Consider the following 11,521-nt stretch of genomic DNA (forward strand, 5'->3'; position numbering starts at 1 on the left):
GATCTGTTCAAGGCAGGAAGAAAGGGGAGAAGGAGAGAAGGACAAGAAAAATGAAGGAAAGGAGAAAAAAAGGGAGAGAAGAGAGGAGAGACAGAAAGGGGAAGGAAAAGAGGGGAGGAACGAAAGGGACAGGAAAAGGAAGTTTCTTTCTTTTTTTTTTATTATTTTTGAGACAGGGTTTCTCTGTAGTTTTTTGTGCCTGTCCTGGATCTAGCTCTTGTAGACCAGGCTGGCCTCGAACTCACAGAGATCCTCCTGCGTCTGCCTCCCAAGTGCTGGGATTAAAGACGTGCGCCACCACTGCCCGGCCCAGGAAGTGTCTTTTGCAGGCTTCATCTTCCTACTTACAGACCAGCAGTTCCCAGGTTTCAAACATGGGTAACTGAGTAAGTGTTCCCAAGAGTCTGTATGGCCACCGAGACTCCAGGCTATGCTATATTGCTCATTCCATGATAGTGCAGAACAATCTGGAAAACTCAGATCAGGCAACTAACCTTCAGTGCTGTTTGAATACATTTCTGCATGCTTGCATTCATTCAAAACCTGAACTAAAGAGATGACTCAGAAGTTAAGCTTAGGGATCTTTTAGAGGACCCGAGTTCAGTTCCCACCTCAGCACACACATCAGGTGACTCACATCTGCCTGTGACTCTAGCTCTAGGGGATCCAATGCCTTTTTCTGGCCACCAAGGACACTACATTTATATGCATGTAAACACCCCCATATTTAAAAATGAAATAAAAATGCTTAAATCTTAGTCTCACATACCCTCTGTGTGCCAAGACTCTGGGAGAAGACAAGTGGTCGCAGTAACTATTGATCAATCAGGGATGACACTGGACAAAAATCCTGGGTGCAGATGGGAGCCAGAGGGCATAAGCACTTACCAGAGATTCACTCCTGATGGGACCTGTGCTGGCTGGTCTTACGTCAACTAGACACAAGCTTGAGTCATCTGAAAGGAGAGAACCTCAACTGAGAAAATGCCTCCATAAGATCTGGCCGTAAGGCATTTTCTTAATTAGTGATTGATGGAGGAGAGCCATGCCAGGTGTGGCTGGGGCCATGCCTGGGCTGGTGGTCCTGGGTTCTATAAGAAAGCAGGCTGAGCAAGCCATGATGAGCAAGCAAGTCAGTAAGCAGCACCCCTTCATGGCCTCTGCCTCAGCTCCTGCCTCCAGGATCCTGTCCTGTTTGCTTTCTTGTCCTGACTTCCTTTGGTGATGAACAGCAATGTGGAAGTGTGAGCTGAATAAACCTTTTCCTCCCCAGCTTGATTTTGGTCATGGTGTTTCATCACAGCAATAGAAACCCTGACTAAGGCAGTACCCAAAGCAACCTTGCAGTTGAGACTAGAAGGGAAGCAGGAATTAGCCAAAGTCAAGGCAAGAGGCAAGCCCACAAAGGTCTGATTAGGTATTTGAGGATGGTAGGAGATGAGTCAACCTGGATGAAAGCAGAAGGTGTGAGCTCTGGGGTCCTGCCAACCCCAGCCTGCTGATGTCCTGTAAGGAAACAGGATGTGATGCTTCAGAGGAAGGCCAGGCCGATCTTGTTGAAGCCTCGGCTTCTCTCTGCCCGTTTGGCCCATCATAAGTGCTCCATCTTGGGGGAGGCAGGTACCCTGAAAGCATGAGGATCTGAGTTCAATCCCCCAGAAACCACGTTTAAACAAACAGGTATAGTAACTGTATTTGTAATCCCAGCACTGGGGAGGCAGAGACGGGGGCATCCCTAGGGCTCATTGGCCAACCAGCCCAGCCTCATTGGCAAGATTCAGAGCGATGAGAGCCTCAAAGGAAGTGGATGGCGTTCCTGAGGATGGCACCTGAAGGTGTCCTCTGACCTCCATACGGATGTGCAACTATACACACACAAATAAACAAATGCTCTATGAATAGTGTTGTTCTATGAATGTGTGTGAGAGAGTTGTTATTTTCTATGTTCGTTTTTCTTTTTTGGGGGGGGGGGTGTGTCAGGGTGTCTTTCCTATGTAGCCCCGACTGGCTTGGAACTCACTGTGTTTTGAACTCATAGAGATTCATCTGTCTCTGCCTCCTGAGTGTTGTGATTAAAGGCGTGTGCCACATGCCACAATGCCGGGTCCTTTGTGAGACAGGGTCCTCAGTAACCCTGAAGCTTCACCTATTCAGCTGGCAAGCAAGCCCCAGAGACCTGCCTGTTTCTACACATGCCCCTCCCCGACCCCCAGCGCTGGGATTGTAGGCATGCATCACCAGGCTGAGCTTTTTCTGTGGCCACTGGGGATCTGAACCCGGGTCCTCACGGTTGCACAGCAAGTATGTTACCCACTGATCTGACTCTCAGCCCCTATTCCCTGTTCTGTGATTCTCAGAGTCTGTCAGCTATGGTAGTGATTTGAAGGCAGAGATTCTGTGCCTCTGGGTGGTTACAAAAGAGACTCCAGGTGTCTGCCAATTGGACACCCGAGGAAGAAGACAATGTGCCTCTCATTCATGGCAGGTCAAACACAAAGCTGACCAGTACGTAGGTGTCCAGGGACCGCTGCTCACTGACCAGTACACAGGTGTCTGGGGACCACTGCTCATTGACCAGCTTGTGCATGTCCAGGGACCTCTGCTCACTGACCAGCACGTAGGTGACCAGGGACCACTGTTCACTGATCAGTATGCAGATGTCCAGGGACCTCAGCTCACTGATCAGCATGTAGGTGACCAAGGACCACTGCTCACTGACCAGTACGTAGGTGACCAGGGACCACTGCTCACTGACCAGTACATAGGTGTCCAAGGGCCACTGCTTACTGACCAGAACATAGGTGACCAACGACCACTGCTCACTGCATGGGTCTCCCAACCTAGTGGATGGAAGGTTCTCAATTGTCTGCCTCTCCCAACAACCGACTTCTGTGTCCAAGAACAACACCCCCGAGAAATTTGAAGAGGAGCCAAGACTTGAGAGAAATTTATCATCTCAAACACCACGACCTTGCTGTTGTTTTCAGTGTTGCTTTTCACAATTAACAACCGATCCTAACCCCAGCAGTGTGGAGGGCAAAAGATACAAGTCTTGCTTCTAGCTTATCAGTAAATGCACGCACTTGCCAGCTAGCCTGGAATTGCAAATTGAAAACAAGGCACCATTTCTTGCTTATAAAATTTGCAAAGATTCCCCAGGAAATGATGGCAGTCAGGACGAGCAAGTGAAATGGGTGCCCTCAGCCATGGCAGCGAGAGGGGAAATTGTATCAAAGCGAAGCTGGAGAGATGGCTCTGGCTGTTCTTCCAGAGGTCCTGAGTTCAATTCCCAGCACCCACATGGTGGCTCACAGTCATCTATAATGAAATCTGGTGCCCTCTTCTGGCATAGATGTGTACATGCAGATAACTCACCATATACATGAAATAAACAAATCCTAATTTAAAAAAAGAAAAAAAAAAGAAAGAAATTGTATCAAAGCCATCCAAGTCTCTCCCTGGAAAACCATCAGAAACACCGACAAGGTTTGAGACATGAAACTGTCACCGACAAAGCTTTTGGCATGAAACTGTTGTCTCAGTTATTACTAGTAGCTTTTTATCTAGAAAGGAAGGGAGGGAGAGAGGAAGGAAGAAGGGAGGAAGGGAAGGACGGAGAGAGGAAGGGAGGGAGGGAGGAAGGGAGGGAGGGAGGGAGGGAGGGAGGGAAGGAGGGAGAGAGGAAGGGAGGGAGGGAGGGAGGGAAGGAGGGAGAGAGGAAGGAAGGGAGGGAGGGAGGGAGGGAGGAAGGGAAGGAGGGAGGTAACGAACAAACGAAGGAAGAAAGGAAAGAAGGAAGGGGGAGAGAGGAGAGGCAGGGAGGGAGGAAGGAAGAAACAAAGGAATGAAGGGAGGAAGAAATCTAATTATCCAAAAATAAGGCAGTTATTAAACTCTAGGAGGGCTACAAAGGGGCTATTCATGAGCTAGTTAAAACAATCTTAATAGGGGCTTGCAGAAGCGGCTCAGCACTTAAGAGAAAACCCAGGTTCTGACCCAGCCCCCACTTGGTGGTTCACAGCCACCTGTAACTACAGCAGCAAGGGAGCTAGCGCCCCCATTGGGCTCAGTAGACCCTGTCACAACGTGGCGCCTGCACAAACCCAGCATACACACATACATGATGCATAAATATTTAAAAATAACTCTTTTTTGGTTTGTTTGTTTGTTGATTGATACAGGGTCTTTTTTTATGTAGCCCTGGGGTGTACATGTATTTTTAGACTTCAGATGCAGAACTGTGTTAATCATAATGGATGTGTTTTACTTTTAAAAAATATGTAATAAGTCACAGAGACAACATGAGCACCACCAATCTTCCTCCCACTCCTCTTTCTCTCCCCAACCCTCTCAGAGGTGCCCCAGATGCCCCTGCTGAGGCTCCTGTTCTGGAGAGGGTTCAAAGGTCATTGCTACAGATTCTTCCCCATCAACATGACCTGGGCCGAAGCCGACCTGCACAGCTCTCAGTTCACTGTTGGCAGGAAATCTGCCAAGCTGGACTCCATTCACGAGTGAGTGGACTGCCCGGGCCTCTGTGGCTTAGCCAAGTGCCCCTTGGGAAAAGGACTGGAGTCTGATGTCTCCAACTGGCTTCTGGTTCAGGTCACGGAAGTTCCATTTTACCCAGCACAAGTTGTCATTGAAGTTATCTGGGTGAAATGGAGGGGAAATAACTCAGCAGTGGGAGCAAAGAGCATGCTGGGAGAATCATCTTTATAGTCGCCAGGTTTGTGCCATGCACTGCAGGGCATCGGCGCTCTTGATCCGGTGAAACAGCTGGCCTGATAAACATGTGTGGAACGGGAATGGGTGGGTCAGGAAGATGGCATGGTAGGGAAAAGCGGGTGATACAAGCCTGGCTAGCTGAGCCTCAGAACCTGGGCGGGGGCAGAGGGGTGGGGCGACAGATACATTTGCATCTGACACATGTCCCTATCCAGCACTCCTTGTGTGAGGTGGTAGGTAGAGACAGAACTGCCTGGAAGCTTGCAGGTTGGTTCTCTGGAGATATCAACAAAGCAGAAACAAGAGAGATCTTTCCTCAACAAAGTGGAAGGCACGACCTCCTCCTCTGACCTCCACTCAGGGTGAGATATCCGCCATAGTGGACACCCCCACAAAATGGCGGACTTTTGGAGCATGCTCATGGAAGTGGATAGACCTCCGGTCCAGGACCGGTGCACTATGACTTCCCTGGTGCACTGAAGTTCATCTGGTCGTGTGGACATCTGTGTGACCTGTGCTGTCATTGGTCTGCTTGCCTTCATACCCTTTCTCTGAGCTCCTGACTTTGTTTGATGGCTTCTTCGGGGCTCGCTGATATCAAGGCAATAGGTGAACCACTCTTTGGGTGAGCAGTTACCTTCATGTTCCTCAAAAAATTCCTCAACAGGAAGGGCAGAGCGAGGCCAGAGCCTTCTCCACACATCTTCTTCCTTCTTCTTTTTTTTTTTGGATTTTTCAAGACAGGGTTTCTCCGTAGCTTTTGGTTCCTGTCCTGGAACTAGCTCTTGTAGACCAGGCTAGCCTCGAACTCACAGAGATCCGCCTGCCTCTGCCTCCCAAGTGCTGGGATTAAAGGCGTGCGCCACCACCGCCCGGCTCATCTTTTTCCTTCTACTAGGGGAAAGATGCTTCCAAGATACTCCCTGGAAGCCGTGCCTTTCAACTAGGTGTTTGAACTGGGTCCTTTGGCAATGGTAGCTTCAAAGAGAACTGGGGAAAGAATATGACTTTCTAGGCTATAATATTTACAGTAGTGAGATGCAATCATCTTGTGGGAATGGCTTTGGGGCTGACAGCCAGTCATGTCCACTCCAGTTCCAGTTTGCTATGAGGATGAAATGAATTCATGGCTGGTAACATGAAGCATAGTCCTAGCATAAATGTCTTGTAGCCCTGTGTCCATCTGCTCAGCCTTCCTTCCCTATATCTCTCTATCTTTCTATCCATTCATCACCCATCTTTTATCCACCCATTTATCCCTCCCTACTTCCTTCCCTCCACTCACCCATCTGCCTGCCCTTTCATTTCTATTTCTTCACTGTTTTTAGACAAAGAGCAAACACGAGGGTCCCTCACTGGTTCCTTTGTTGATGAACTTTTGAAATCAAGGCTAGGACTCCTCCAAAAAGACACTGAGTGGACTAAGCGAGTTCAAGCCTAGAGCTGAATTTTCAAGAAAAGGAGAGAGAGAGAGAGAGAGAGAGAGAGAGAGAGAGAGAGAGAGAGAGAGAAAAGTGTTTTTGATTGAAGTGGTAGTAAGTGTTGTGCTGAGTCTTTCTCTGAGCTGGTGTGGATGACCATGTAGGGTTGACTTAATTAAGAATGGTGGAGGAACTAGAGAGATGGCTCGGTTGCTAAGGGCACTCACTTCACAACTGGGAAGACTAGAGTTCAGATCCCAGCATCTACATAACATTCCAGGTGCCCTAGCAAATGTCTATAGCCCCAGTTTCAAGGATAGTCAGACAGAATGATCACCGGGCCTTGCGGCTTCTAGCCAAGAAGTTCATGGATAGACTGTTTCAAAGGAATATCATTCAGAGAGTGGTAGAGGAAGACTCTCTGGTTACCGCACATATACACAGGTGTGCACAACCATATACACATATGTGCACACCCTCAGGCGTGTGTGTGTGTGCGCATGCGCACACACACACACGTTAGTTAATTAACTGAAATCTTAAGAGAACAGAAGAGGAAAGCATCCTGTGCTCTTTTTACGTAGTCCAGAAACATTACCAAGCTTGCTTTAGACTTCATCCTGTGGAAGGAGCAGTGCTGACTGCTGCTGTGCTTCCTACATCCACAGCTGGAAGGAGGATGTCTTTGTGATGACCTGGTGAACAGCTGTGTTCCTGACATCCCAGCCAACATCTGGATGGGCCTTCATGACCACAGGCAGGTGAGGCGAGGAAGCCACAGCTATCAGATCCCGTGGGAAAACTCCCACCAAGCCTCCACTTTGATTTAATAATGACAGTCACAGTTATGCACCCAGCACATAGACGCAAACCTGTCCCAGTTAGTCCTGGAAGTGAGTATGACACTGACCTACCTCAGTTAGCCCTGGAGGTGGGTATGAGGCCGTGGAAGTGGGTGTGACCGGGACGTATAGAATGATCAGAAAAAGCCTTTGTTTTGACTTGGATTTTCCAAAACAAAAACGTGGTTAGATATACAAGGGTCTTTTTTTTCCCCCTTCAGCATCACTGGAACCAGGGCTCAGCACACAGTAGATCACTCTACTGTTTCTTTGGAGATGAAATGCCTTTTGGTTGCCTGGCTCGTTCCTTACCGTGAGCTCTGAGCTCAGGCTTCTTGTCTCAGCCCTACCAGAACCTCAAACAAACAAATAAAAAATCTAGGAAGACCGTGTAGTACAGACTTGAGATACAGTGACAGAGCACACAGAGGCTCTGGGCTCCAACCCCAGCACCATAAAACTAATGACCAAACGAACCTGTGGTACAATGACTATTGCCACTTAAAGTAGCAGTGTGAAGACTAGACTAGCCGCCATGCCAATTCCTTACCTCTGACCCAGGTCCTCCTGTTAGAAAGAACTCCTAAAGGGGGAGGGGTGTGGAATCATGTGGAAATTTCTGCTGAAGTGACCACTGTGCGCCAGCTAAAGTGTACAGCTAATACTCTTGCTCAGTTTTAACTGTGTTTTAGAGTATTTCCCAGAGACTTGAGAGTTTTTTTTATTAAAATCATCCTAATCAACAAAAATAAATAAAATTAGGTTAGATCTACATAAAATAATAATTTAAAGAATATGTATTATAGGCTGGGTGGTAGTGGCATACACATGTAGTCCCAGTCCTTAGAAGGCAGAGGCAGACACATCTCTATGGCCTCATAGAGGCAGATCTCTGTAAGATCAGCCTGGTCTACAGAGTGGATTCCAGGACAACCAAGGTTACATAGAGAACCTGTCTCAGGAGAAGGAAGGAAGGAAGGAAGGAAGGAAGGAAGGAAGGAAGGAAGGAAGGAAAATAAAAGAGGAGAAAAGAAAAATAAGAAAGGGGAAAGAATGTGTATTATAAGACTTAATAACCCTAACAAACAAGACAGAGAAAGGGCTTTATTTTCTTTTCGGGGCCAGGCACTGTACACCAGGCTCCATGTTGCCATTCACATACTTTGAAAGTCACTCAATCCTCAAACCTCTCTGGGGTATTCACTCTGCTGTACTGATGGGAAACCGAGGCTCAGAAAGGTTAAATAATGTGCCCAGGTCACAGAGCAAGGAAGGTGGAGAGAGAGGAAACCCTGCGCTCCACCTGGTATTCCACTGTGTAGAAAGGACTTCGGAATCATCTGTGCTTCGAGAGGTACTGCTCTAAATACCAGAATAAATGACAAGAGGAGGCTTGACTCCTGCTCCCACCCCTGCCAATGTCACTCTTCCCGCAGTTGGTCTGCACGCTCACTACAGCACCAATCAGACTGCCAGCGGGACTTCTCTTGTGATTGGACAGTGTAGTTCCAGACCAGGAGAGAAAAACACAGGCATTTGCACAAAAGGAGGTGGGGAAGAGTAAGTCTCAGCAGCTGAGAAAGGACAGTGCTTAGGCTGGGGACTGGAGTCAGGACCACCTGAGTTTGAGTGCCAACACTAATGGATCTGGGCCAGTTTTCTGAAGATGATGTTGCCTGCAGTGCAGGGCAGTGAGGACAAAGGGAGTCAAGTTCACATGGTAAGGACCAAAGGCATCTGGGAAGAGCAGTGCTGCCAGCCACAGCATGTAGACAGTTGTTTCTTTCCCATCCACCAGTTCTCAGATAACTGACATGGAGACTTACTATTAATTACAAATGATCAGCCAATAGCTCAGCCTTGTTACTAGCTCTTATATTTAAATTAACCCATATTTCTTATCTATGTTTTACCATGTGGCTTGCTACCCTTTTTCAGTACAGCATGTCCATTTTGCTTCTCTCTGAATCTGCTTGGGACTCCAGACTCCACCCTTCTCCTTCCCAGCATCCTCTGTTTGGCTCTCCTGCCTAACTTTATCCTGTTCGGCTATTGGCCAGTCATCTTCTTTATTTAACCAATCACAATGACATATATTCACACAGTGTATAGGCATACTTCACAAGAGTACACATTACAAGTAATTACTATGATGCAAGGTGGCAGGCATGAAGTACTATAACACTGTCCCTACACTGGAGCTGACCCAACATTTGGTCTTCCTCTCCACCTTCTTGCTGTGAATGGACCCCAGGAAGGATAATTTGAATGGATGGATGGTTCTCCTCATGGCTCAGTTACTGGGACAGGAGTCAGTCTGGTGATGGCATCCATACAGACCCAGAAGAAGACTGTGTGCAGATGTGGTACCCACCCAGTAGTGGTGGGTACCCTGGGACTTGGACTCTCACAGAGCTGCTGGAAAGACACAATGGGGGATGGGGAATCACTGCACCCCCTGAAGAATGGGGGCTCCAGTGAAGAATGGAGTCACCATGAGGCATGCGGAGGCATCAGGTAGCATGGAGAGACACCTGGGATAGGACTGGCATAATGAGGATTAAGAGGCTGTCCTTTTCAGCACCTTGGAGAGCAGCTAGCATCTCTAGGGAATGGGGAGGAGTGTTTGAAGTGATCTGTAATGGTTCGCCCACATTCCGGCTCTAAATGGATGAAAAGGCGTTAGAGAATTAGAGTGTGTAGCAAGGATTTCATTAAGTTCTTTGATGTGCACAGTACAGCCTATATTCCTTTTTAAGAAAAATTTTCTGCACTGAGAATTAGTCTCCTGGGTCAGCTCAAGGGGCACCAAAGTGCCTCGAGACCAGGCTGGCACTTGTGAATGATAGAACACAGTTGTATCTGGAGAATCATGGAGGCATGGGCACTGAAGAGCACACACCTGGGTTTGAATTCCAGCCCCATTACTTAATGTAGCTATGATCTTGCAGGAAGTAATTCACTCTCTCTGAGAGTCTGTTTCCTCTCCCGGGAAATGGGCCATCTTGCAGCAGCCCAACAAGCGGAGCTCATGTAGTCTCTAGGTGAAGTTTACCCTCCCCAGACCAGGGGCAGATCAACCCAACTTTAAGGGAAATGAAGATCAGATAACTGTCTCCGAAAGCATCAGCAAGTGAGGCTAGCTGGAGAGGACTTTTACTCCAGAGCAGTGACATGGTGACTTTTACTGCAGTAGCTGGATCTTCACCCAGACTCTGCTTCTTCTGTTCACAGCACTGAGGTCCTGGAATGGTAACGCCTGCCACAGGCGGTTCCCCTTTGTCTGCAAGATCCCATCTCTGAGCATTCACTAATGCCTTCCTGTTGCCCGGTATGAACTCAGCACCAAGGTGTCTTGCAGTGGTATCTAGAACAGAGCTCACGCTAAGTAAATGTAAATGTACATCAAAGGGAAGCCCTCCAAGTGGAGATTCTCAACAAGCTGGCCTTAATTGTTCAGTGGTCAAGAGACAGCAGACCAGCTCACACAGGTTCCAGTATTCTGGGTTGAACTGAATGTCCCCATCCTGGTCAGGTCTTCAGTTCATGATTGACGGGATCACTTTGACACAGGTTGACTGGTTAGCCCTGATGTGATGTGCATCACTGAGGCAGAACGGAGTGGGAGCTGAGACCCTCTGAGGGGCTCTGGATAATGAAGATAAACTGTTGGCCAGAGGGTGTGAGCTTTGGTTCTGCTTAGAAGAGCAGGCTTGATTGTAAAGTGTCCATGGAAGCAGAAAAACTGGATTCAGTTCTAAATGGCACCCCTTAATACACAACCTCTCTCTTGTGAGAACCTTGGTCTGTTCAGTGGGTGGGAAAGAAATATAAACATTTAAGGAATGTGGACCTCAATGGGCCTGATGTGTTGAAGGACTTCAGTGTATGAGAGCTTCTGTTACTAATGTTATTAATGCCAAGAATGGGGTTTTATTCCCATATTTCCTTGCCAGAAGAGTGGGCTGCGTCCAACACACAAAAGGGCATTCAAAGAAGCAATTTCTTGTCCCAGAGCCAGCAAACTTTTTCTGGTGTAGGAGGTCCTTCTGTATTTGTGTTGCTTTCATTGGTTGAATAAAGAAACTGCCTTGGCCTTTTGATAGGGCAGTCCTTAGGTGGGTGGAGTAGACAGAACAGAATGCTGGGAAAAAGAGAAGTGTGGCAGACGCCATGTTTCTCCTGCCTGAGACAGACACTGGTTAGACTCATGCTGGTAAGCCACAGTCAAGTGGTGATACACATTAATGGAGATGGATTAAACAAATATGCAAGAGTTAGCCAATAAGAAGTTAGAACTAACGGGCCAGGCAGTAATTTAATTAATACAATTTTGGTGTGGTTATTTCGGAGGCTAAGCTAGCCAGGGCGGTGGGACATGGCCCGCTCCCTCCTTCCTACTACATTTTCCCATAAAGAATCATACAGCAGATATTTCAGGTTCATGCACTGTCTGTAGCTGTGAAACTCTGCCATGTTTGACAGAACCTGCTGTGGGTTAGGGCTGCGTCTAAAAAGCTAAGCTTCGTA

At 47.7% G+C, this 11,521-nt stretch overlaps 1 protein-coding gene across 1 annotated transcript; it reads left to right on the forward strand.

The window, feature by feature from the left end:
• Positions 1 to 3,190: 3,190 nt before the first annotated feature.
• On the forward strand, positions 3,191 to 10,305 carry Clec19a (C-type lectin domain containing 19A). Its single transcript, XM_057778740.1, is given in 7 exon segments — positions 3,191 to 3,227; positions 4,307 to 4,514; positions 6,818 to 6,837; positions 6,840 to 6,910; positions 9,246 to 9,279; positions 9,282 to 9,374; positions 10,226 to 10,305. Coding segments are annotated over 7 exon segments (543 nt in total).
• Positions 10,306 to 11,521: the final 1,216 nt, after the last annotated feature.

This window comes from Chionomys nivalis, chromosome 8, assembly GCF_950005125.1.
Source record: "Chionomys nivalis chromosome 8, mChiNiv1.1, whole genome shotgun sequence".
Lineage (NCBI taxonomy): Eukaryota > Metazoa > Chordata > Mammalia > Rodentia > Cricetidae > Chionomys > Chionomys nivalis.